The sequence below is a fragment of the Propithecus coquereli genome, unplaced genomic scaffold (assembly GCF_000956105.1).
Source record: "Propithecus coquereli isolate 6110/MARCELLA unplaced genomic scaffold, Pcoq_1.0 Scaffold52, whole genome shotgun sequence".
In the NCBI taxonomy this organism is placed as follows: Eukaryota; Metazoa; Chordata; class Mammalia; order Primates; family Indriidae; genus Propithecus; species Propithecus coquereli.
The window spans coordinates 7,408,653-7,436,458 of NW_012151063.1; the positions used below are offsets into that span (position 1 = coordinate 7,408,653).

At 45.3% G+C, this 27,806-nt stretch overlaps 1 protein-coding gene across 2 annotated transcripts in view; it reads left to right on the forward strand.

Moving 5' to 3' along the window:
- The window catches only part of CLCN4 (chloride channel, voltage-sensitive 4), a 77,326-nt gene extending 52,457 nt beyond the window's left edge, over positions 1-24,869 (forward strand). Inside the window, exons 8-13 of one of the 2 annotated variants that reach the window (XM_012656829.1) lie at positions 102-182; positions 1,664-2,209; positions 4,854-5,040; positions 7,424-7,822; positions 14,063-14,279; positions 24,243-24,869. In XM_012656829.1, coding sequence (XP_012512283.1) covers positions 102-182; positions 1,664-2,209; positions 4,854-5,040; positions 7,424-7,822; positions 14,063-14,279; positions 24,243-24,333 — 1,521 coding nt within the window. In that variant the 3' untranslated portion in view covers positions 24,334-24,869. The remainder of the gene's footprint in view (positions 1-101; positions 183-1,663; positions 2,210-4,853; positions 5,041-7,423; positions 7,823-14,062; positions 14,280-24,242) is intronic. The other variant, XM_012656830.1, reaches the window with a different exon arrangement.
- The last annotated feature ends 2,937 nt before the right edge of the window (positions 24,870-27,806 follow it).

The window sequence follows — 27,806 nt, forward strand, 5'->3', positions numbered from 1 at the left end:
TTCTTCCCAAAGCCGCTTTCTCCCATGTCACCTGCACATGCTGGCACTTGTTCGTTTTCATGGAAGGCCTTGGAGCTTACCTAGAACTATTTGCCTTGTAGGTGTTGTCAGCTGCAGCTGCTGCTGGAGTCTCTGTTGCCTTTGGTGCGCCGATCGGGGGTGTGCTTTTCAGTCTGGAAGAGGTGAGAATGGGCAGCTGAGGGAACATGTAGGTGGTTCGCATAGCAGTAAGCCTTCATCTCCTGCCCTTTGAGAATTAGAGTCAAAGAAGTATTGAATAAGATTCCTATGGTTAGTTAAAGAGCCACAATTTCCACTGTTAGAGATCTATTTTCTTTTTCTTTTTTGTCGTTTTTGAGATGGGGTCTCGCTGTGTTGCCCAGGCCGGTCTCAAACTCCTGGCTTCAAGCACTCCTCCTGCCTCAGCCTCCCGAGTTGCTGGGATTACAAGCATGGGCCACCATGCCCAGCTATATCTGTTTTCAAGTATTGTTTTAAAACTTGCCAGTATAGCTTTTGGGGAAGATTTCCAGTATTCCTTCTCTTTTTCATAACCAACTTAAGTAAGCATTTTTGGTTTTGGTAACGCAGGTGGATCATTCTAGGGGCTGGCAAACGTTTTCTAAAAGGCTAGGTAGTAAATGTTTTAGGTCCTGTGGGCCACACAATTTCTGTTGCAACCCTCAACTCTACCATTGTAGTATGAAAGCAGCCATGGACAACATGTACACGAATAGGCATGGCCTATGTTCCCATAGAACTTTCCTTATGGATGCTGAAACTTGAATTTTATGTAGTTTTTACATGTCACAAAATATTGTTCTTCTTTTGAATATTTCAAGTCAAAAGAATTTTTTTCCTTTTCCAACCATTTAAAAATGTAAAAAAAAATTCTTAACTCATCATACTGTAAAAATACATTTGCTAGGCTGGAGTTGACCTGTGGGCCAGAGTTTTGAAACCCCGATCTATTCTGTTGTCTGTAGAATCAAATCCAGAGGTTTATTTGCTTTTAGAAGAGTCTGTGCCGTGAACAGAATTATGATTACATGTATTTATTCCTCTTAAAAACATAGCTCAGGCCGGGCGCGGTGGCTCACGCCTGTAATCCTAGCTCTCTGGGAGGCCGAGGTGGGTGGATCGCTCAAGGTCAGGAGTTTGAGACCAGCCTGAGCAAGAGCGAGACCCCGTCTCTACTAAAAAATAGAAAGAAATGATCTGGACAACTAAAAATATATATATAGAAAAAATTAGCTGGGCATGGTGGTGCATGCCTGTAGTCCCAGCTACTCGGGAGGCTGAGGCAGAAGGATTGCTTGAGCCCAGGAGTTTGAGGCTGCCATGAGCTAGGCTGACGCCACGGCACTCACTCTAGCCGGGGCAACAAAGCGAGACTCCGTCTCAAAAAAAAAAAAAAAAAAAGCATAGCTCAAACCTACCTTGATTAGTATTCATTCCACTTCTAGGCATAGATTCCTTTAAATATCTTTGTTGGTGCATCTTGGTCATATTAAACCCAGGCTGAAGGAGTCAGTGTGTCCACTCTTGGTCTTAGAGTGTGTCTTTCATGCCAAGCGCCGGTAGGTGGCTGCCGACCCAAGGGGCTGGGCTCTGAGTAGCTCTTTGTCTGGCCAGCCTCTCATTTTCTACTTATTTGTCCCAGGTCAGTTACTACTTTCCCTTGAAGACCTTGTGGAGGTCGTTTTTCGCGGCCCTGGTGGCAGCCTTTACACTGCGATCCATCAATCCCTTTGGGAATAGCCGACTTGTTCTCTTTTACGTGGAATATCACACACCCTGGTACATGGCTGAACTCTTCCCCTTCATCCTGCTTGGAGTCTTCGGGGGCTTGTGGGGAACCCTCTTCATCCGCTGCAACATCGCCTGGTGCAGGAGGCGCAAGACCACCAGGCTGGGGAAGTACCCGGTGCTGGAGGTCATCGTGGTGACTGCCATCACTGCCATCATCGCCTACCCGAATCCCTACACACGCCAGAGCACAAGCGAGCTCATTTCCGAGCTGTTCAATGACTGTGGGGCCCTTGAGTCCTCCCAGCTCTGTGACTACATCAACGACCCCAACATGACTCGACCTGTGGATGACATTCCAGACCGGCCGGCCGGGGTCGGGGTTTACACGGCCATGTGGCAGCTGGCCTTGGCGCTGATCTTCAAAATCGTCGTTACCATATTTACCTTTGGCATGAAGGTAAGTGAAAGGGAAGGAAGATGGGGTTGGGACCCATGTCCTTCTGGGCACAGCACCTACTCTCTAAAATAAAATTGTAATGGGAAGAAAAGGAGAACTGACCTTTCTTGGATGTTCTCATGTGCTGGGCACTTGGCATTCTTTTAGCCAACAGGAATCAACTCTTTTAATAAACAATAAGCTTATGAAACAGAGATTCTAATCGCATTTTATAAGTGGAGAAGGTAAGGCTCAGAGACCTGGAGTGGCTTGATCAGACCCACAGCCCATGGGAGACAGAGCTGGCATCAACCCCACTTCATCACATTCCCAGAAGGGGTGGTAGCCACAGGTTTGCCTTCTGGCTGGGTGATGCCAGGTGGTGGAAACAGCCCAGATGTGGCCCAGTTTGGATCTGTAACGTGTGCTGAGCATCAGCTGTATCTTAGGCACTGTGCTAAGTCCGAGGGATTCAGAATCCAAAAGAGAATGCTGCCCTTCAAGAGCACACGCTCTGTGAGATAGCTGCAAAGCCAGAGTTCTGAGACTGAGCGTGTGGTGAGTGCCCTGCGCGCTACCCTGGCCCGGTGGCAGCACAGAGTGAGCACATCCCAGTCTTGGTTGGGCTGAGCACAGTGGGGACTCTTTGCACACATCCTCTCTCGGTGCGGTGTCCTTGAGTGCTGTGGATGATAGCGCGTGCTTTCATTACTCTTGTTCCTAAAGCCAGACAAGAGACAGCGTCTTTCTTCTTCTAAACACTGTGTTAAAATCAGTGCAGACATTATAGACCCTTCCTAAAGAGCTTTCTTTTATGGAAACTGGCATTAAGTTATTACTTTTTAAAAAAATTGAGGTAAAATTCACAAAAACATAAAATTGAGCATTTTAAAGTATACAATGCAGTGGCATTACCTACAGTCATAATGTTGTGCAGCCAATACCTCTATCTAGTGTTAGAACTTTCTCATCCCCCCGAAAGGAGATCCCTCCCCATTAGCAGTCACTTGGCTTCTCCCCTCCCCCAGCCCCTGACAACCACTGATCTGCTCTGTTTTTATGGATTTGCCCATTTTGGGTACTTCACATAAATGGAATCATGTAACATGTGGCCTTTTGTGACTGGCTTTTTTCATAGCACAGTGTTTTCAGGGTTCATCCACATTGTAGCATGTGGGAGTACTTCATTCATTTTTATGGCTAAATAGTATGTCATTCTGTGGCTGTCTCCCACTTTGTTTATCCACTCATCCTTTGACATTTGGGCTATTTCTACCTTTTGGCTATTACGAATAGTGCTATTATTGCTCACTTTCAAAAAATTTTATTAGAGTATATCATTCACGCAGACATGTGTACAGCTCGATGAATTTGAGCAAAACACATACACTTGTGTAACCAGCGCCCAGGACCAGAAGCAGAACATTGCCCACCCCCAGAGCCCCCTGTTGTGTTCCATTCGTGTTGCTTTTGTGTGGTATTTCTATGAATTTCCTCTTTTAAGAAAGTCTAAGAAATGGTGCACCTTAGTGTGTAGTGGTGAAACACAAACCTGAATTTGTACCTTAAGAACAAGGATGTGTGGACTTACGAAACAGTTGACTGTCTCTGACCCATCATCTCCTAGCACAGGGATTTATTCTCGTGTCTGAGGAAGATGCTAGAAGCATCTTTTGGTGCTTGCTGAGAGAAGTCTACTTTGGAGTTACAGGGGTTTAAATGACTGTGGAATGAGGGGAAACTCAGAAAGAAACAGTGTCCTAAGGAATGTTCTAAACTATAGAAATCACACGCGAGGACCTAAACTTAACTTGAATTAGGCTAAAGATCTGCTTCCACCCTCAGATGGGTGACCAGCCGGGCAGGTGTAAGTGCAGCTGCTCAGCATCAGTGGTCACAGGTAATCTCAGTGAACAAGGGCGTCAGCCATGTTCTACAGTACATGTGTGATCACTAGATAGACGAAAATGTATTTTCATTCAGCAAAATAGAAAACACACTACTACCAAGATCTTTTAGATTACATCGTCTATTTCTTTGCCCCCCCTACCCTGGCTTGAAAATATTCAGAATATTTCTTGGGAAATGCACTTTTTTAGGAAGAGGGAATTGCCTCCCTCGTCTCTCTCTGATAGGTGTTTGGCCACCGCCTACTACAGAGGGCGGGGAGCCCTTGAAGAGCTTTCTGCAAGATCCAGGGCAGCCGTGGTGACACATTTAGCTTCTTTATTTTACCTGGGAGCAGTCGCAGGTCCTTCTTTTCCATTTCATGCTGTGGCTTGACATTTAATTTCAAAAGCCAGTCTGAATGACATGGCAAGGGGAGAGAGAAAGTGGTGTCTCAAGTGACAGATGCTCACTTTGAATGTGATTTGCGGTGGGGCTTATCATTCTTTAATCCACAGCAGGCAAACGGGCCAGCTTTTGAAGGAGAGGGAATGAAAGTGTAAAATTGCATTCTGTCCAAGTTGCAGTAGATATGACTGACTAAGCAGGTTGGATCGCTTGGCCTACCTTTTCCCAGCTGACCTATTTTGCAGAGTTGTGCCTCCTTTGAAGACCAAAGCAATATGCAAGCTTGTCGAGGGGGACTGTGTTTCCCGGGGGTTGTGAAGCGGGAACCTGGCCTCCGTCCCTCACACTGCTTTTCTCTGTGTGCCTCAAGATCCCGTCGGGCCTCTTCATCCCCAGCATGGCCGTGGGAGCGATGGCGGGCAGGATGGTGGGAATCGGCGTGGAGCAGCTGGCTTACCATCACCACGACTGGATCATCTTCAGGAACTGGTGCAGACCTGGGGCAGACTGTGTCACGCCAGGACTTTACGCCATGGTGGGAGCCGCAGCCTGCCTAGGTATGCCCACAGGTGGGGCCAGGTAGGGAGTCGGGGGTGCTGATCTGGCTCAGAGGACTGGGAAGAAGGAAGACGTGAACTTGAACGTGTGCATTACTCAGGATAGGCTAGGTTGTGCTGCTGCTGTAACAAGTAGACCCCTAAATTTCAGTGGCTTAACACATCAAGGCTTACAGCTTGTTTTCTCTCTCTCTCTCTCTCTCTCTCTCTCTCTCTCTCTATATATATATATATATATATATATATATAAAATAATATGTAATTATTAAGTATGAAATGTCTAATTTCCTTAAGTACTAAGTTTGACAGTTATGTCTGACATTTCACTTTGACACTTCTTGTTTTATTTTTATTGTGAAAGTACATCCTCATTCTTTCAAATGCACAGTTTGTCTTGTGATTATCTTTCAAAATTTTTTTTAGAGCCATTTTTGTGAAATCATGGATAAGTCAAAAATTTCTGTTATTTTCAAATATGAGTTCCATCCTGGAACTAATGCTGCGCAGACAGTCCAAAATATCAACGAAGTGTTTGGGAAGGATGTGGCTGATGAACGCACAGTATGTTGATGGTTTGAGAAGGTCTGTTCTGGTGATTTTAATCTTGAAAATGAGCCAAGTGGGTGATCTGAGACCAAGGTAATGGATAATGGATAGTGGATAATGATGAGCTGAAAGCTGTAGTGGAAGCAAATCCATCTCAACCTACGTGTGAATTAGCAGCAAGGTTTGACGTTACTATTCCAGCAATATTGGACCATTTAAAACAAATCAGCAAGGTAAAGAAGCTGGATAGATGGGTACCTCATGAATTAAACAAGCGTCACAAAGGAAATTGTCTTGAAGCTTGCCTTTCTTTGCTGTCATGACATAAAGGCAAACCATTTCTATACCATATTGTTACGTATGATGAAAAATGGATTCTGTTTGACAATCACAAGCATTCAGCACAATGGCTGGATAAAGAGGAAGTGCTGAAACATAGTCCAAAACCGAATATTCATCAAAAAAAGCTAATGGTATCTATTTGGTGGTCCAGTCCTGGTATTACCCACTAGAGCTTCATGAAACCTGATCAGTCAATTACAGTGGATGTCTACTGCAACCAGTTGTATGCTTGTGATTAAGCAGCCAAGATTGGTCAATAGAGACAGGCTAATCTTCTTGCAAAACAATGCTTGACCACACAAACAACGCTGCTCAAACTACAGAGACTGGACTTGGAAACTCTCTGCCATCCATCATATTCACCAGACCTTCCACCAACTGACTACCACTTCTTCCAGGCTTTGAACCACTTCTTGCAAGGAAATATTCAATTCTCAACAAGCTGTGGAAAACACCTCTCACGATTTCATCACCACTCACTTTCCGGGCTTCTGTTAAGATGGCAAAATTTTATTGCTGGTTTAGGGATGTAATTTGATTAATTATACTGCTTCTTGTTTGAGATATAATAAACTTTTGATTTGAAATTGGACATTTCATATTTAATGACACACACACATATATATATATATATATATATAGGGGGAGAGAGAGAGAGAGAGAGAGAGAGAAAGAGGTGCTCTTGGACTTACAGTGGGGTTACACCCTAATAAATCCATTAGAAGTTGAAAATACACAAAGTAAAAAATGCATTGAATACATCTAACCTACTAAACATCATAGCTTAGCCCAGCCTACCTTAAATGTGCTTGCAACACTTACATTATCCTGTAGTTGGGCACAATCACCTAACACAAAGCCTATTTTATGTTAAAGTGTTGGATATCTCATGTAATCTGTCAAATACTGTACTGAAAGTAAAAACCAGAATGGTTGTATGGGTACTTGAAGTAAGGATTCTACTGAATGTGTATGGCTTTTGCATCACCATAAAGTCCAAAAATTATAGGTTGAACCATTGTAAGTCAGGGGCTGTCTGTAAATAAAAAACATGGATTAGCAGAAGGCTCTTCTCCACCCATTCAGGGACACAAAGGTGGGTCCCTCTCCTGTCTATAGTTCCTAAACATCCCTATAATTTTCCGGAGTGTAGGGTTTTGGGAAAGCGCCATGCTCGCTCAGTCAGAAGCCTGCAGAGCCCACGTAGGATCTACTTGCCAAAAAGCAAGGCGTGTGGGCCTGGGCGAATAGACGGCCCAGGGGCCTCACTGGCGCAGAGTCCCCAGTCATGTGCGACTTACAGCTCCCTGACTCAAAGCCGCATCTAACAGAGCCTGGCCACAGTTACAGAGGCCCAGCGCGGTCAGCATGTGGGACTGTCTCCTTGGAACTAGTGTGAGGAGAATTTACAGCCCGCCTGTCAGTGTCCTTAAATCCTGCCCTCCTGAGGGGCCAGGGCTGTGTTTCAGAATCCCACTGTTCTCTTCCCTTGCAGGTGGAGTTACCAGGATGACGGTGTCGTTGGTGGTCATCATGTTTGAATTAACGGGTGGTCTAGAGTACATCGTGCCCCTGATGGCGGCGGCCGTGACCAGCAAGTGGGTGGCAGATGCCTTTGGGAAAGAAGGTATCTACGAGGCCCACATCCACTTAAATGGGTACCCGTTTCTCGACGTGAAGGACGAGTTCACGCACCGCACGCTGGCCACTGACGTCATGCGGCCCCGGCGAGGAGAGCCGCCACTGTCGGTGCTCACCCAGGACAGCATGACGGTCGAGGACGTGGAGACGCTCATCAAGGAGACCGACTACAACGGCTTCCCCGTGGTGGTCTCCAGAGACTCCGAGCGCCTCATCGGGTTTGCGCAGAGGAGGGAGCTGATCCTTGCGATAAGTGAGTAAAGAGTGGGGTGCTCAGGCTTTCCTGAGAGACGAGTGGCAGCCTTTGTACCCCTGAAATCACCCAAGAGGTTCACGAGAATGTCCGTCAAGCTTTAATGTATCTCTGCTGCCCTGGGGTCTGGTTAAAATGCAGATTCTGGTTGAGCAGGTCTGGGCTGGGACCTGAGACCCTGCGTTTCTCAGGAGCTCCCCACGTGTGCTGGTGCCACTTGTCCCCAAGTCACACCAAGGGACAGGGTTTAACCAAGTCTTGGGGTAGACATTGCTGGCTGGAAAGTGCATATTTGCAAGCAGCCACCTGGGCCCCACTCCGTCTAGAGCAGTGGTCCCCAACCTTTTTGGTACCTGGGACCGTTTTCATGGAAGGTAATTTTTCTATGGACCGGAGGTGCGGGGACTGGTTTCGGGATGATTCAAGCACATTACATTTATTGTGCACTTTATTTCTATTATTATTACTTGTAATATATAATGAAATAATTATACAACTCACCATAGATTGGGGACCCCTGCTCTAGGAGGTGAGCTGCTGCCACTGCCTATTTAGGGAATTATTGAATGAAGCTAAGAAGGGAGAGAAGGTGTGAGACCCTGGAGTTGTCTGGGCTCAGCAGGTCTCAGAGAGACTTTCAGGCAGACTAATCACCTGGCCAAGATTACCAGGCTCTGCCCAGACAATCCCTTGCCACCGTGCGAGTCTTCTGCTTCACTTTCTGACATCATGTCTGATTCTGCCAGTTAGAGGCTCACATGGGTGAATGAGCAGCCATCGCTAGAAGTCAGTAGTGGGTGATGACTTCTTTCCTTGTGTCTGAATTACAGCCAGCTGCATGGGGGGCAGGCTGCTGAGTTGCAGGAGGAGAGGAGGAGATGCTGCCCAGGCAGGGGACCCCAAAGACAGGTGGCTCAGAGAAGCAAGCCCGCGGGCCCCATCAGCCTAGGGATGGCTGCCCTGCCTTGAAGGGTAGCAGCGGGAGGTAGGAGGATTCCAAAGACAGAGGGGCTGAGGGCCAGAGGCCTGAGTGTGAGTCTTGGGAGCCCTAGGCAAGGAGGAGCAGTGATCCTCAGAGGGTGAGATCCTGTTGGACCTCAAGATGCAGCAGGGGCAGGGACCGGCATAGCCCATCCACTGGCACATGGCAGACGCAAATGCCATCCCGCTCTGCATCCTTGCTCCACGATCTTCACAACATCCCAGCATCCAGTGGCAGACCAGTGCCTATGGCATGGCTCATGTATGCACATGATGACTTTGCTACACATTCCATCTTCCAGAGTATTCATGAAGCTTGTCAGTGGGACCTTCCCCAGTCTGACTGTGGAATGCCCCACGTGAACACATCTTCACCAGACAACTGCTTGCTTCTTCCTGCTCTTTGTTTCTCGTGTCTAAGGCACCTCCCTTCAATTTCTAAAACCTCTTGCCAATGTTAAATGGCTTTTGAAATATCTTTAAAGTATCTCGATCAAAGGCTTTATAAAAATAAATGTATAGATAAGCTATGTTCTGCAATTTTAGCTTGACACTCATTTTTACCTCCCTCAAAGCAAAAATTGATTTAATATTTTAGACACCATAGCAAGTTTGTGTTTAAGTGTTCAGTGATGCTTCTTTTTATTATAGGTCCTGTTGCTTAACAGGTAGGTGCCTTTAGGTGTAAATATTGCCTTATAAATAATGAGTTTTTTTAAGTTGTTTAAGTGGGGTTGGGTTTGTTTTAAAATAGTGTAATCAGCAGCCTTTAAAAAATTTATTCAATCCCTAGAATCTTTTAAGCAAAGGTTGAAATTTAAAAACTAAAGTAATAAATGTCACAGAATCCATTATCTATTGTATAGCTCCAGGCACACCTGCTAAGAGACAGCTTACTAATTTTGCTGAAACCCATTACTGTAATCAAGTGGGAAGCAGTAATTGTCATCAACTGGTTAGAGAAGAAATTGAAGCTTGCCAGCCGAGCACTCTCCTAGAAGCTATGTTTGGAATGTCTGAAGAGGCACCATGCAGTGTAAATAATACCTATATACTTTCAATCAGACCGATAATAGTATAGAAGCTGCTATTTGTGTGATTTGTAGAAAGGCAAGGAGTGTTTTGCTCTGAGGAATCAAAAAAGCTGTTTTCCTCGTCTGTGGAAAGAGAAGGGTCCTTGTACTCTGGTGGAGAAATTCATGACTTGCATTTGAGGAATTTTATGCCATTTTATGAATATAGAAACATGACAGCATTTAGCTAGAAACTATCCCATGCCAATTTCACTTTTTAAGGGAACTGGGAGCAAAGATTATAAATAGATCCAAGATAGTGTGGATAAGAAAAGAATGGTAAGTGAGGTAAATAAGGATTTTTCTTACACATCATGTTTAAAATTGTAGCAACTGCTCACATGAAGCTGAAAATGTTTTATTTTCAATCCATCACTGGAATGTCAAAACGTAGCCGTTGTCTTGGTTAAAGAGCCCCACCTAGGCAGTGCGGCCCTCTTGGCCCTTACAGATAGCACATGGGGCCGCGTGGGTTCCTGGTTCCTGGTTCCTGGATGGGCGTTCACGTTGCTCTTTGAAAATGCCAGGGTCCTTCTGTACTCAGCAGTGCTCAGGCTCTTGTTTTAAGTTCTTCCGTTAAGCCAGTAGAGGTTCAGAGAGGACTCAGTGGGGAGCCGAAGAGATGATTAAAGGGAGGAAAGTTAGAGTTTCGGGGAAGAGTTAAGGGAACTCACAGGTTTTTTTTTGTCTGGTGGATGACTTAATAATGATTCTCCAGCATGTGGAAGATGCTTACTTGCAGAAAGGGATCTACAACCAAGACTGAACATGAAGAAAAGTGTCAGTTCTGTCAGATGAGCTATTTAGGGACTAAGAGGTTTCTGCCTGGGAGGGCTGTTAATTATTGGACTAGGTCGTGGAGAACAGTGGTGTCATCTGTTCTATTCTGCTGGGGATGTTAAAATGTATGTAAATATATATGCAGAGGGACTTCCCCATGCTTTAGTAGACAATAACTTGTCAAAAAATAATCTGCTCTTTCTTCTATATAGTCTTTACTTTTTTATCATATTATCTTCATATTAACCACTACTGTGATTGCTTCCAATTTTCCGTTTTAACTTTGCTCGTTTACTACATCTGTCTTATGGAAGCATTTTTAGTTAACAGGATGATAGCGTATTACCTCCGTAAAGACATAATTACTCTAAAGTAGGAGTTCTCAACCTCAGCACTATTAACATTTTGGGCTGAGTCATTCTTTGTGGTGGGGGCTGTCCTGTGCACTATAGGGTGTTGAGCAGCATCCCTGGGTCCCACCCACTAGATGTCAGGAGCACTTACCCTTCCCTACTGGGACAACCAAAAATGTCCCCAGACATTGCCAAATGTCCCCCCAAGGGTGGGGGCAGAATTGCTCCCAGTTAAGAACCATTGTTCTAAAGCTACTCAGTAGCTTATGGGATATGTGATTATTTCCAATCATTTAAAATTTCTCGGCCTATCATAGTTTGTGAAATTCCTCTTACCAGCACTATATTAATTACTCTCTCTGTGTTTGACATTATGAACATATGACTGCTGGGAAGTGAAATGTCAAGTTGAATAACCTTAGCAGGTGCTCATAAAATCTACATTATTTTTCAGCAGCTGTGGCCATTGAGACCAGTTATAATAGAATACATGACAAACCTCCTACATTAAAGACAGTTTTAAAACAGTTTAACTACTTTTAAAACATTTAAAAATGAAGTTTATTACATTTTTTAAAGTAAAAGTAAAAATAACACACACTCATAGAATATTGGGGAAATCAGAAGCAAAAGGAAAAATAAAAAAAGCACCCACATTCTCATCAGTGTAGAAGACCATGGTTAATATTTAGTGTATTTCCTTTTTGTCTTTTAGGTCTTTTAAAAAGGTGCATTTGGGGCTGTATTGTTTTGGTTTCTTTTCCAACACAGGCTTCCAGGTGTTCCTGGGGTCTGTGAGTCTGTTCTCTCACAGCACTGGCTCATCCCATGGGTGAGGAGTTAGTTGGTTTATTCTTTCAAACAGAAAGTATTTCTTCAGCATTCACCATGTGCTGGTGCCATCCTGGGACCTGGGAGCCCAGGGATGACAGTACGCTATCTCTGCCCTCTGCGAACTTACCTGCAATAGTTTTGTTGCAGGTATTTTAGTGACTGATGAAGATTTCTGGTCCAAACTGGGAGTAGATGGTTCACCCTAGTAGAGAGTTGCAAATAGCTTTCTTGCTGGTTCTTCTTCCATTCATCAGCTTTTGGCTTGTACATAGCACCTCCACTTCCAAAGTTTGAAGCCTTAATGTGTGTCTGTACAATAGAGTTCCAAAGTGGCCTAGCAGAGCCCCTCTGAGGAGAGCAGCAGTTGCCAGGAGCAACAACTGAGGTCTCCAGCTCTGACCCCAGCTGATGCCTGTGGTTCTTGCTTGGCAATGAATAGCTCATGGGCTTTCCGTCCTAATGCCTAAGTGAAATAGGCTCTGTTCTACATGGCAGACAGAACCAGATATGCTGACATTTAGTAGACCTACTCATTCATTCATTCATGTGTGTATTTGCAAATATCTGTTTTGTGTCTGTTGTGTGCTAGGCATTGTCCAGGCACCGGGAATGCACTGGTGAGCAAGAGTTCATTGAGCTAGCGGTAGTTAGAATCAGGGCTAACCCAATCAGTAGGTTCAGGGGAAATGCAAACTTGTTATTTATTTTAGCAAGTGGATTGATGGTTTACTAAGTTGTATTTGGTTTTATAAGGGGTTCAGCAAATCCATGTGTTCAGTTCTCTTGATTAGGGTTTGTGGCTTGATCCAATCTTGACATTCAATCTGATTGTTGAAATGGATAGAAATCCTATTATATGGGACTTTAAGAGAATTAATCGGTCTATGAAAATGAGCAAATAAGTATGTGGCGACTGTTGCCTCCCTGCCTTAGTGCTTAAGGACAGAACCATCTTGGTTTAGGAGAGAAGTGCACAGTGGATATCACGCAGAATCCACATTTGAAAACATGTTGTGCATCAGTGTCATCTGGTATTTGTGGTTGAATCATATCCCATTTGATGTAAGTGGATTTAACCTGACCCATATAATGTACAGATTTGCCCAGTAGGCCCTCCGTTCCTCTTATAAACAGAGACCCTTTTTCAGACTTAGCCTGACCCCAAATGCCACCAGTTTTCCATTAGAGGACTCTATTGCACTTAATGGCCTTAGAGGCGGTAGTCAGAATTTTATTTTTGAAAGAATGATATAGGTGAATAGTAGTCTTTGAGAAGGCAAGAAATATATTATATGAAACCAGGATCCATTTTCAGGCAAGTTTTGCTGTACATTTTTCCTAACCTTTTCCCATGAACCAAAAAAAAGATTAAAATTCCAACAGAAGGAAAATCGCCTTGGAGAAATATCTTGAGACCGATGGATTTATTTCATGTGTGACTTAAAATAGCCTGGGTTTCTAGCACTGTGCTAAGCTGGATTTCTAATGAGTTCCTGTTACCCTACTTTTCTTAAGCTTTCTTTCACATGGCCTTTTCGACAGACAGAAATAGGCTAATTGCTACCATAACAGTTTTACTATCTTTCTTTGAGACATCCACAAAATGGCCCATTTTTAAGGCCGGAGATCCAGGGAGTGGGGGTGCAGCTTTTCTGGGGACGTTTCTTCACTCTCAAGGGTCATATTTGGGATCGAGCTGCATTTCTGGGCTGTGAGCTGGGGCTGGTCGTATTGGTTTCTTATTCCTCTCAGGATTCATAATACCATTTGGGCCAGTTAGAAGTTAGTTTGTAAAAAGAAAAACAATGGATTAAGGTCACTGAGTAGCTAAGTGGGTTTCTTGTCCCGTCAGACTCCAGCCTGTGATGAGGTGATGAGGTGAAAGAGTGCTAGGAAAGCACGGGCGGAGGCCCTGGGCTGTGTGGGTGCCCTGGAGTCCAGGCGAGGCAGGGAGGGGCCCCAAAGGACCATCTTGGTCAGGCCCATCTTGCAAGATTTAGCAACACATGATCTGACCACAGCAGGGGGACTCTTGCACGGCGTTAGCCGAAGACAGATGCCAATTTCACAGATGTTTGGCTGAAGCCCCTCATTAAGAATGTGCGGTTTGTCCTCCGAACCCCTCTTCTGTGGGATTTTAGATGCTGTGTGGGGGGATGGGGGGAGTTGCTCAGCAAGGGACTTTGTGTGGCTCATTGTTCCTGCTCACCCTGTTCTAGAGAACGCCAGACAGAGGCAGGAGGGCATCGTGAGCAATTCCATCATGTACTTCACGGAGGAGCCCCCCGAGCTGCCGGCCAATAGCCCACACCCCCTGAAGCTGCGGCGCATCCTGAACCTCAGCCCTTTCACGGTGACAGACCACACCCCCATGGAGACGGTGGTGGACATCTTCCGGAAGCTGGGGCTCCGGCAGTGCCTGGTGACACGGAGCGGGTGAGTAGCTGGGCAGTGTGGCTAGAATGTGTACTGCGGCGACTCAGAGGAGAAAAAGACGAAGAAGACACGGTCTTAGCCCTTAGGGAGCTTGAGGTCTGCTGGGTGGACCAATCCTTGACAGATGATGTCAGTAAGTTGTGGTGAATGTGTCGAGAAGGAAATATACAGGAAGCTTTGGACCAAAAACATGGCAGCGGTGCAGCCTGGGAAGGGGGAGAGGCTTCCAGGCTGGACTGCTGTCTGGGCTGGGACACTTGAGTCAAAAGAGGGGCCAGAGAAGGGTTTGACATTCCTTTTCTACCACCCAGACGGTACTTGGCTCAGGGACAAGATACAGCCAGTCTTCCTATAACATGCTAGATGCATTCCTCAAAATCACAGCACTATGCAAAAATGAGCAATGCAAACCACAGGACTTCTGGGAAAAATGGGGTTAAGTGCACAACACTCAAAAACTTCCTCAGTGTTACATTTAAAAAAAAGAGATGGGAACCTAATAAGAATGGTAGTGCCATTTTACATGTGCTAGATGGCTAAGAAATACATGAACACGACAATAAATATATATCACTTTATCTTGAAAAGGCCCAAGGTTGGCTGTGGTGTGGGCGTCCGCAGGGCTGCAGTGTGTGAGTTACGGGGAAGGCCTGGAAGGAGGGTTCTCTGAAATCGGAGAGAAAGTTGTCACCGCAGGTGTGGACGGATGTGGCTGCTCACACATGTGTGAACTGAGGGAGCTCATGGATGTTTGGGGGTGTACATGTGTGCATTTTGTGTATTCTGATGCCACTGGGTTCTCCTGGGTACAGTTTTCTGCATTCACCTAGAGTTTCTTATGGATGCAATGCATAAGCAAAGGCGAAATTCATATTAACTTCATAATGTTCCTTAATATAGCAATCTGTTTGAAACAACTTCATGTTTTCTAAACAAACATTATTGGAGAACTGAGAGATTTTTGTTTTTTGAAACAGAGTCTTGCTCTGTTGCTCCGGCTAGAGTGCGGTGGTGTCATCATAGCTCACAGCAACCTCAAACTCCTGGGCTCAAGCGATCCTCCTGCCTCAGCCTCTGGAGTATCTGGGACTACAAGCATGCGCACCACGACACCTGGCTAATTTTTCTATTTTTGGTAGAGACGAAGTCTCACTCTTGCTCAGGCTGGTCTCGAACTCCTGACTTCAAGTGATCCTCCCGCCTCGGCCTCCCAGAGTGCTAGGATTATAGGCGTGAGCCACTGCACCCAGCTGAGAACTGAGAGATTTGATGACACTATGGCATTGTCTCTACCGCCACTATATTCCTTATGCTTCGTGTTATCACAAACCAGGAAACCAGCAATGCAATGATCAAGGGTCCATGACAGCACCAGAGTGCAGGTCCCTGAAGGCCATTCTTTGGGCTCTGAGGCATGTCCTAAGTTCCACAGCCTCAGAAGCTTGGGTAGTAAAGGGATTGGCTCAGTCAGGGTAGCCTGGAACCTAGGGTTATCTGCCCATGTTATTCCTTTATGGACTGGGGGTAAGAAATGGGGAATGGGTTTTGGAGACATCGGTAACCCATACAGTTTAGGCCTTTATAGACTCCAGAGGCTTAACTATCTAACATCGTTTACATTTCCAGAGCCAGCACACTCTAGTTTAACCCAGTGGTTTTCCCTCAGGGTGGTTTTACTTCCCAGAGACATTGGACAATGTCTGGAGACAATTTTGTGTGTCGTAACTGGAGGGTGGGTGCTCCTGGCATCTAGTTGGCAGAGACCAGGATGCTGCTAAATGTCCTGCAGTGCACAGGACAGTCTCCATCACAAAACATCAGGCCCAGAATGTCACCAGTGCTGCAGTTGAGTGGCCCCGGACTAGATGTCCGTGTATAGCTAAATGAACAATCCTGTTCATTCAGCTTTCTTCCTGCTGTCCTGGTAACAGGGACGCAGGGGTACAGGGTCTGCAAGGCACTGTATTTGCACATTTACCCAGAGAGCCTGGCTGGCAGGACGAGTGTCCTCCTTAGCTCTGACTGCAGCCAGAGGGGTATCTCACACATGGGAGGTGCAATCAGTAGGGAACAAATAAATGAGTCCTTGTGTTTGAGGTTAGAGGTCATTTCTGCTGGTGACTTTTAAAGGAGCTCAAATGGCTTCTCAAACTTGAGCATGCATCAAAATGTCCCGGAGGATTAAACCTCCAGGTTAAATCCAGATTTCTGGACCCCACCACAGAGCTACTAGTTGCTGAGGTCTGGGGTGAGGCCCAAGATGTGCATTTCTAACAAGCTCCCAGGTGATGCTGCTGGTCTGGGGACCCCACTTTGGGAACCACTGAAGTCGATTTATGCATTTGTGTTTCCAGTACCTGCCATAAATACCACTGTGACCGCCTGTGCCATCTCATGTGTATAGCAGTTTCTCCTTTCCTTTAAAACAACAACCCCATGTCACTTATCATTGAAATTTCCAGTTCAGGCAGGAAATTCTGTCCTTAATGCCCACTCACACCTCACAGAGCCCCATGAGATCTTCTTGTGAAGATCTGGGTGCTTAAATTGGCTCCGAATGTTCTTCGAGAAAGCAAAATCGCACTTTCTTGCTCTGCATCTTTTAAACAAACACAGATGCTGATACGTTAGTGCTGGCAAGGGATCCTCATTTGTGGGGCCTTTCATCTCCTTTGACTTTTTGCCAGGGCAGGCGTGTCTCCAGCCAGCTTGCTTTTTTGATGTGTTCTCTCGCCATGTGCCTTCCTTGCTCGAGGTGGCCTAGAGCCTGGGCTCGTCCTGATGACCGGGATCATCTGCAGGGTTTCTCGGGGCCTGGGGTCCAGGATGATCGTAAGCCTAGACCAGGAACCAGAGAATTCTTTGTCCCCAGAATGCTGGAGTCTAGGAAGTCTCCCGTGGCTAAGAGTGAATTTGGGTGAGATTTTCCCTATGAAGGTTCTAGAAAGGAAAAGTGAGTAGGAGAGACGGTGTCAGATTTCCCCCAAGTGCTACTAGGTGGTCCACAGGGGCCTGGGCCCAGTAGCTTTCTCAGAAGAGCCCCAGCTGTTCGAATCTGAATTATGTTCCTGGTCATAGATCTCACTGTTTATAATTCAGTGGATTCACTCAAACTGCTACCCAGAGGGGCTGGAAGTTCAAACACTTGATTTAAATCAAATAGGACATTTCATGCCACTAACGAAGCCTTCTGGATTTGATGTTGCCTCCTTCTGGGTTGATGTTCGGCTTTCTTCTTTTGTGATAATTACTGTCGCAGGCCAGGGCACAATTTATGCATGAACCCAAGGCAGCTCCTGAATTTGTATTTCCCCAGTGCCAGTGTAACCAACTTAACTTTTAGACATTATAGTCACAGAGCTTTTAGAGCAGATTTTCAGAACTGCAAATGCCTGATCTTTTGATACTATCTCCAGGGTGAAGATAAGGAAACAAAACCCAGGTTTTATACATACGGGAGGGGTGTGTGTGTGTGTGTGTGTGTGTGTGTGTTTCAGTAGCACTCTCATCACTTTGCAAACACTAACAAGTCATATTTTTTTCAAAGTGACATTGGTTTAATCAACATCTTACAGAGCATCTATTTTGACTGAGAACTGGAGAGGGTTCAAAACGTGTTTTTAAAAAAAGCCAAGGAGCTTGTCATCTACTAGGAAACATGGACATAATCCAGTTTAAGTGGTGTTACCCAAGACGGGCACTCTAGAGGGGAACATCCTGAACTAGGCTTTCTGGTGGAAAGTAAATGTCAGAGGACGAAAGAGCGGTTTAAGCTGAGCGACTGTCCGCTAGTTGGCAGCAGCAGAGCCCTTCCCTACCTGAGGTGAGCACGCCTTGCGGTGCTCTGCCTGTGTGCACGGAACTTCTCACACCTGCTTTGATTTCTCTTCTGATCATGGCTTTCTTAGCGGCATTTAATAGGTATAAGCTGCTGGCCTTATAATTATTCCTTTTTTACTTGAAAGGTCAGTTGAAATCTCAACACTTGCACATGCTCGTTTCTTTAAATGTCCTTCTGCTGTTCCCTTGCCCTTCATGTTGCAGTGATGCTTTCTGAGAGTGGTCACTGAGAGAATTCTTTCACCCGCCTTATGTTCTCGTCACCAGGGTCTTAGCATCTGGATGGTGAGTGGGACTTTGTCTAGCACGTGGGGCACTACGTTTATTCTATCATCTATCTATCTATCTATTTATTTTACAGCTTTATTGAAATAATTCACATACTGTAAATTCGCCCATTAAAAATGTACAATTCAGTGGTTTTTAGTAGAAAACGAGTTGTGTATCCATTACCATACTTTTAAAACATTTTCATCACCCCAGAAAGAGACCCCCGCACCCCTTAGCTGTCACCTCCTGTAGCACAGCCCCTGGCAGCCACTCGTCTACTCTGTCTCTGCGGGCTTGCTGTTCCAGACCTTTCGTGTAAGTGTAGTCACACGCTCTGTGGCCTTTTGGGTCTGGCTTCTTTTGCTGAGCAGCACGTTTTCAAGGTTCCATGTGGAAAATGTGTCGGTACTTCATTCCTTTTTATGGCTGAATAAACTTTTGTTGTCTTGATAGACCACGTTTTGCTTGTCACCTCATTAGCTGATGGACCTTTGGCTTCCCTTTATTTTTCAAATGTGGATATGAGACCTGAGGAGGCCAAACACTGCTCCTGGTTGAGGGGGGTCGGTAGCAGAGCCAGGCCCATCTGGGCTTCTTCCAGGTCTCTTGTTTCGTGAGACACAGTCAGCTGCCAGGCACCGGGGCAGAGTGGTGTGGAGAGAGTGCCATCAGGGCCTTCGGTGGACACCCTGCCAGCTGACCCTGGCCCCCGAGGACTCAGTGCCCTCCACACAGCAGCCACTGGGGCCAACAGCCGTGAAGAGTGGGTCTGGGGCTGATGGAGGTTATGCGGCAGCGTTTTTAAGTTTACAGGATCCCGGAATGTCTGCACTTCGGAATACCTGCTCAATAAAATACTGAAGATGGGGGCCACGGAATGGGATTTCTGTGCTCCACACTGGTAATGTGTTATTCACCCACAGAGGTTCACTCTTGTTTGAAAGCTCCAGCCAGGACTGAGAGTGAAAGGAGGGGTGCCAGATATTAACTGGCACCAGTTTGTGCCAGTTGTGAATTTAGGGGAGCTCAGGGGAGTTCTAGAAGTCACATGACGGTAGCAGTGACATCCTGGGGTGTCCAGCTCAGTGGCTGTGAACCAACTGGCCTAGAAATATTTCAGTACTTTTTAATTTGGGCAGTGGTTCTCAACCAGGGACAATTTTACCCGAAGTCCACAGGAGACATTTGACATTGTCTGGAGACATTTTGGTTGTCACAATGGGGGATGGGGGTGCCACTGGCATCTAGTGGGTGGAGGCTGGGATGCCACTCTATGCTCTGCAATGCACAGAGAAGCCCACCCACTACAAAGAATTATCCAGCCCCAGTGTCACTAGTGCCAAGGTGGACAAACCCTGGGTAAAGCTTTCCTGGGGCCAGGAGGTGTGGGGGGAGTCCTGTAGACCCAGGTGGCCGCATTTCACTGCTAGTGCACACGGGGCCTCACTGGGCACACCCACCTGTCTTTAAATAGAGGCCCTGCCCAGTAACAAAGCCACCTCTCCACGCTGTCACTGCTCCCTTGAAATTAATTAGAATCATCAGAGCTGGAACAAAATCCATCTGACCCTGGGAGGAAACCTCTTTTCCTTACGGGGCTTCTAAGCCCCTGATGTGCCTCGGGTCCGCAGGCCTGGGCTGTCCTCCGCAGCAGCCATGTGTGGCTGCCAAGGCTAAAGTCCAACTCTAATGAGACAGGGCCTCACTGAAGCTTCTGCAGCCGTAGAAGCTCGGTGATTCGGCCAAGTATTGGGTAATAGTGCCCTTGAGAAAATTTTTCTCTCTAGTTGATTGAATGTGATGGGTCCTTGTTATGACAGTTGACCCCCAAGCAACTGAGACAAATTGGGATGGAAAGAAGCATTTCTAGGATCTGCCAGCTGGACCCAGCCACTTTCCTGCGTGAGCAGACCAGAGCCCTTGTTGGGCCCTGATTCCATCTGCTGTGTTCATACTCGCCGACGGGCTTCCCAGGAAAACCCAGCGTCTCACTGCAAAGAATAGTGATATCATGTCTCCTTTAGGTGCGTCTCGCTGCAGGATCGTACCACCATGTGGGGAACAAGCTAGGTTTATTTAAATCAGTTCTATACATCTTACTATACATTTTAAAATTTCACATGGTGTACAAAGCGAAGCATGCAGAGGGCTGGTTTTACTGCAGCTCTGCAATGCAGAGGGAGTGTGAGGATTGTTGTGGACTGAGTGTCCCCCACTCCCAAATTCCTGTGTCGAAGCCCTAACCCCCAAGGTGACTGTGTTTGGAGATAGGGCTTTTAAAGAGGTGATCAAGGGTAAAAGAGGACGTAAGGGTAGGCCCCTAATCCAATAGGATTGGTGTCCTTTCATGAAGATGAAGAGACACCAGGGGTGTATGTGCACACAGAGAAATGGCCATGTGAGGACACCATGAGAAGGCAGCTAATTGCAAGCCAAGCAGAGAGGCCTCTGGAGAAACCAACCCTGCTGGCACCTTGATCTGGGACTTCCAGCCTCCAGAACTGTGAGGAAATAAGTGTCTGGTTTAAACCACCCAGCCTGCGGTACTTTGTTATGGCAGCCCAACAGTCTAACACAAGGATGCAGGCTGTGCCTGGTAGGGTTAGTGGAGCAGCATCTTGTTTTATTAGGCATCTTCAATTTCACTGCATTTTGAAAAGTCTTATTATAGAAATATACATAAAGTAATGCATGAACATGGTTAAAGTCAAGTGGCCCTAAAGAGCTTGGACGAAAACCAGTAATTCCTGGCTCTGTCCATTTTCACCAACCCTCTTCTCCCTTCAGGCAACCACATTTTTCTGCTTAAGTTTTTTTTTTTTTTTTAATGGACTCTATTTTTTAGAGCAGTTTTAGGTTTACAGAACAATTGAGCAAAAAGTACAAAGAGTTCCCATATACCCCCTCCTCCCCCACAGTCCCTCTGTTGCTGCCATCTTAGTGTGTCATATTTATTGCAGTTGATGAACCGATATTGATACATGATTATAAGCTGAAGTCTGCAGTTCACATAAGACTACACTCTTGCTGTTGTATGTTTCTGTGGGTTTTGACCAATGCATAGTGTCAGATGTCCACCATTGCAGTATCACACAGAGTAGTTCCACTGCCCTAAAAATCCCCCATGCTCTGCCCTTTATCTCTCCCTTTCTCCCACCAACCCCTGGCAACCACTGATCTTTTTACTTTTTCCATGGTTTTGCCTTTTCCAGAATGTCGCATATATGTAGTTGGAATCATTCAGTATGTATCCTTTTTAGACTGGCTTCTTTCACTTGGCAATACACATTTAAGGTTCCTCCATGTCTTTTTGTGGCTTGCTAGCTCATTTGTTTTAATCACTGAAGAATATTCCATTGTCTGGATGTGCCACGGTTTGTTTACCCATTTACCTATCGAAGGGCATGTTGGTTTCTTCCAAGTTTTGGCAATTGTGAATGAAGTGCACATCTTCTAAGAATAAGGACAGTCTTTTACATAACCACCAAACCCTAATTACACACAATTAACAATAATCCAATATATCATTCAGTATCTAGTTTCTATTCAAATTTCAACCCAGAATTCCAGCAAGATTCATACATTGTGTTGAGTTGTTTTACCTCTTTCGTCTTTTGTATAGGCCAGTTCCCTGCCTTTTTTGGTTTATTTTTTATGACATAGATTTTCCTTGAAGAGTCCAGACCAGTAGTCTTACATTCTTGATCTGTCCAGTTGCTTCCTCATGATTCTATTAATATCTTGTTTAAGTAATTTTTGGCAGCATTCCAACATAGGAGATACTACAGCGTCAGCTTTTCTGACTCTGTTGATGGTAAGCTCCATCACCTGGATGATAGCCAGAGCCCTCCATTGTAAAGGGACATTTTTCTCTTTGTACATAATCTGTGTAGCAATACTTTGAGACTCTGAATTTTCTCTTTCCCAGCAGACATTTACTCAATGGTTTGGGTATCCATTGATAATTATTGGCTAAACTAATTATTACATTGGGGGTTGCAAAATGTTGATTGTCTAATTCTATCTTGCTTTCCACATTTATTATTTCGTTCCCATTTAAAAAAATTATCACTATAGGCCAAGCACAGTGGCTCCCGTCTGTAATCCCAGCACCTTGGGAGGCCGAGGCTGGAGGATCACATGAGGCCAGGAGTTCGAGACCAGCCTGAGCAACAGAGCGAGACCCTGTCACAACAACAACAACAAAAAAGGCGGGGCCTGTAGTCCCAGCTACTCTGGAGACTGAGACAGGAAGATCACTTGAGCCCAGGAGTTCAAGGTTACAGTGTGGCTATCATCAGGCCACTGCACTCCAGCCTGGGCAACAGAGTGAGACCCTATCTCTTAAAAAAAATAATCACCGTAGAGTCAGGACATCTTCTTTCAATGTTTTTGCGATCCATGTCGTCATTAATCTTTTTGTTTTGCATGCTTTTAAAAACCCCTTTTGCTATTTTCCTCCCTCCTAAACATGTTCCTGTGAGGTGGAGGGGAAGGGGCAACACAAAAAATAAATAACTTTCCAAGATCATTTGAGGTCTAGTGTGATCAGAGACAAAAAAGTCAGAATTCTGTCCTGACAGTTTCACTAATCAGCATCCGTTTCACCAGGTGTAACTGATTTGAATACCACTTTGAATATTTACATCCCCTCTTCGCAGTCACTACCTGTTAGAGGTGAATTTGACTAATTTGGCTTTACTTAAATGACAGTGTATTACAATTGTGTTTTCTAGTTTTTTTGTATATCCTTTTACATAAACACAGAGTAGAAACCGTCACTTTAATAGATATACAGAATTCCAAAGTGACACTGCCGTCGTTTGGGTCCCCATTCCCCTTTTCCTGGTTATGGGGAAGATATAGTGAGCAGTATTTTGCAAACTCTCTTGGCAATGGAACTTCGTTTTTTCCAAAGAAGTTGTGCACATCCCCTTCTTTTAAACCTTGCACTTTACCCACGGGGCATGATTTGTTCCCCCAAAGGTGGTCGTTTAATAAAACAATGAAGTAAGAGTTGCTGTGAAAGGTTGTATAAATGTGCGCTCCAGGGGGCACTATTTACATTGCCGTGTTTGTGAACAGTGTTCCCTGGAGTTGTGTGATGTACAGTCTAGGTGGCCTTATATAAGGGACCCTGGTAAGTGCCATTGTTTTTTATAAGTTGAAAGCAATGGAATTTTGGAAGAGGAAGCAATTTACATAGAAGGTCTGAGATGAATGTCAACGTTTATCCTTCCGGTAAGATAGAATCAATTTTTATCTTATACTTAACATTTTTTGTACGTAAAATACCTTATACTTGGAATTTCTGTGGTATGGTCAAGTTTTGACAGTGGCTTTCATAAACCCTTTTAAAATTAATTATAGTCTTGAAATTTAAGAGACTATATTAGTCATTGTAGGTTTACTGCTGTAGTAAACAAGCTTGCAATCTCAGTGGCCTAACGCAGTAAAGGTTTTATTTTTCTCACACGTCACATCCAATGTGAGTTGCAGCAGGCTTGGGCTCTGGACCACACAGTCATTCAGGGACCCAGGTCCTTGAATCTGGTGGCTCCTGAGTCAATCTCTGTGACCTCAGACTCTTTTACTGGCTCCTCTGGCTCTGGCTACCAGATGAGAGAGAGTGTGGGAAAATATGCAGGAGACCTGGGAGTGGCATCTGTCACCTCCACCCCCAGGCCATTGGCCAGAACTCACACCATTGGCTCTGCCCAACCCCAGGGGAGGCTAGGAAACATTGTCTGTCCCTGTCCCTGTGCCCAGGTGGGAAAGGCACAGGGGCTTAGGGACAGGGATGAGGCCGTATTGCAGTGTTGACCTCTTTTCCCTGTTTTGTTTCTTCTCCAGGAGACTTCTTGGCATCATCACCAAAAAGGATGTTCTGAGACATATGGCCCAGATGGCAAACCAGGACCCCGAATCCATCATGTTTAATTAACAACCAGGTGGCAATTATTTTGAGAAAAACACTATGTCATTTTAAAAGAAATAAATGATGCATCATTATCCCAATGAAAAATCATGCGCTGAGGACGGCAGAAACAAAAGTTTTTGTTTGAAAGGAGGGGAAGAAGGATAAAATCTTTTTTACAAAAACAAAAACATCCATGAATAGGCATTTTATAGCTTTAACCCCGTATGAGTTTCAAACTGTGTTTCCTGATGCGTTCCTGACTGCTGTGGGAGTCCGGGGGTGGGTGTAGGTGGTGTGGTCTGTACGAGGACGTGGAACACGAATGCCCAGTCGAGAAACTTTTACCCCTTCTGCTCAAGGCTGATGTTTGTAACTTACGAACACACGTGAAGCTTTGAGTCCAAAAGGCAAAGGGGTATCAGCGTGTCAGTATCCTTATTTATCGGTTCCTGAAGTTTTGCTGCTATGTTACTGAGTCAGACGAAAGACATTCAACACTTGCTTTGTTGGAAAAGAAAAAGAAATTAAATTTGAACACAGTGAAAGCTGTAAATCTGCCAGTGGGTCCGCTCATGACCATCCCGTTTCTTGCTCCTATTCTTAGCCTTTTATTTGGCTTCTCCATCAGTGTCTGAACCAACATCAGGGGCACCCGGCATGATGAGCGTGAAGAAATCATTTCTCTATGCAAGACCAGCGTCTTGGGACTGCACAATGAACTACTGGAGCGTGTAGTGCTGCCCTGTCTCCTTCCGTACAAAGGAACGTGTCCTTATTTTGAGGGTGTACACACCCCATCATTGCTTTGCATCCCCGTTGCATTTGCTTCATTTATTTATTGCTGTGCTTGTGCATTCTTAAGTACTGATCAGCTCAGCACTTCCGTGGGCCGCAGCCTGTGTGCTTTAATTTCCAAGTAGCATATGCAAGAGTCAAAACAGGCTGCCAGTGTTGCTACTTATTTTTCCTCTTAGGTCTTATCAGATATGGCTGTGGAGAGGGCAAGGCATATGAGTTCTCAGTGGGAACTCCTCCAAATGAATTGCGAGAGAAATACTAAATTGATTCTCTATCTGTTCCATTCTCTTCTCTGTAGGATGCAAAACGTCCAGTTTTAGTGTATGAGCATGCACTGTCCTACTAGCAGTCACAGCACAGGAGGACAGCATTAACTTTTATACAGCCAATTTGAGCACTGGGCATCTTTGTATTTGAACTTAATGACACGTCTGTTCTTTTAGTCAGGACCACTGTCTTTTCTGCAGGAAGGAGTTAAGCTGTGTCTTAGGTCCACTGTGTGATCTGTGTAAATAGGATTGATCCCACTTGCTCTTTCACTTTCGTCTTTGTCCCCTCCTTTTCACAGAATCATCCTCATCCTTTCCGATCTCAGTGTCATTGGTCATTGATGTATCGGGTAGGTGTGCATTTGCCCGCAAGTAGCAGAAAACCCAACAGAGAGTGAAGGGCTGAATAAGTGTGGGAGGTGGGCACTCCAGGACTGTTGCCGTAATGTCACCAGGGATCCACTCTCCTTTGGTATTTCTTTTTCACCGTCCTTACCCTTTGTCCTTCGGCTTATTGCCTCGTAGTCGCCAGATGGTTGCTGAAGTGCTGGGCGGCACGTCTGCTTTCTACGTGGTGGGGAAGAAGAGGTAAGTCACAAGATGCAGTGTCTCCATCAGGAAAGCAAAGCTTTCCCAGAGGCGCTCAGCTCATGTCCATTGGCTAGAAATCTGTCACATGGCTCCTCCTAGCCACACACTAGTGTGGGAAGGAAACTTTTTAGCTAGGCACATTACTTACTCTCTGAATGAAATTCTAGTCCTCTTACAAGGAAGGGGGTTTGGTCCTTGGGAGGGGAAGATGTCTGCTATACTGGAGGCCATCATTGTGTCCCTTTCATCACTCTTCCTGTCTTCTGTCTTGCTGAACCCTTGCAAATGCTCTTCTAACCTGCCTGCTCCCCACCCCTTCTCTCAGATTTGACCTAGAATTCCTTATCAGAATCCATCATTTCTTAGCCCTAATAAGAATTTTCAATTTTGATAAAAACCTAGCTACAAGTGGGTTTCTATGAAACTTCTAGTTAACGTGCAAAAATGTATTTTCTCTGAGTTAAAAAAATTTAAGTCGGATCATTCTGACACACTATGGAAAATTTGTTTCTGTAATTCATTGGCCCCCTCCAAAGTAACATGAAATAACCATGCCAGCGTGGAAATACCCAGGCAATCATAGAGAATTTAATCTTTGGTCCTATAATAGAATGAAATTCATTGTCTCATTTACAGCACGTACGCATTGAGTAACAGCTGCTGATGTTAGTGTTGTTATTGGGGTTACCACGGAACATTTGCAAGTGAAACTGGATTCTCTTGGACTTTAAATCCTAAAAAGTCTTAAAGATTGCTCCATGTAGTCCTCCTCTTATTCCCGTGTGGTCCCCTCGGAGCTGCCTATAATGGGAAAGAAAGTATTAGTCATAGCCTGGCTTTATCGAATCCAGGAGGTCCTTTTAGCTGAAGCTGGTAGCCTCAAAAGGGTACATAAAACAGTGAAAAGATAGCCAAAGGTCAGTGAAACCACAGAATTTCCTTCTAATCCTGCTGAGGCCATGGATGGGGATGAGGGGATAGTTTATTCTGGGCCAAGGTCACCGAGGGGGAACTTGGGATTTGTGTCCTCCCCAGTGCTTAGTTTAGAGATGTCCATGAATTCATGAGAAGCAATTGGAAGGGTTACTTGACTGAAATAACCCAGTCTTATTTGTCTTTGAAAGTTGAGCCTCTAGCTTGTTGTGGGGTTTAGGCTCTCCTCAACAAAAGGCCAGGGTCAGGCGGGCAGGTGAAGGTCAAGGATGGGGAGTCTGCAGTGGAGGCTACTGCAGTGAATCGCCTTTCTCACATGGGGCCCAGACTCAGCCATGCGGTCCACTCACCCCGGTGCCCGCTCACCCCCGGTGCTCTCTTTCAAACTCCACGGGGAACATGCTGCCATGCTCTTTGTCACTCTTTCTCGTAGAAGTACAAGGGTAGGGATTCTGAGGGTATTTGCTGTATCCAAATGCAGAACGTCACTCCACTTTACCTGGTAATGTGATGAACAGAACTGGGATGTGGAGGGAAAATAAACATCTTTCAGAATAATTTTTTTCTTTTCCAGAACCAAAGGCTTTAGACATTTGTCGAACTTTTCTGGATTCTTTCTGAGTCAGACTTTAATGTATAAAACCATCAGTATGTCATGGAGAGGAGCTCTCCAGTGGGGCCCATCGCCTGTTTCTTGCTCTCCCTCACTATTAACTAAGGAAATGTGTTTTAGTAGGATACCAAATAAATGGGATCCTGGAAGTGACACGTGCATTTCTTCTAAGTGTTTTTCAGCACATCCCCTGGGAATGCGGGTGCTTGCGTAGCTTTCAGGGAAAGGTAAATGTGCTAGAAGTCAGCCATTCGGTATTCAGTGCTTGCTGTTACTTGGAACCAGGCCGTCTC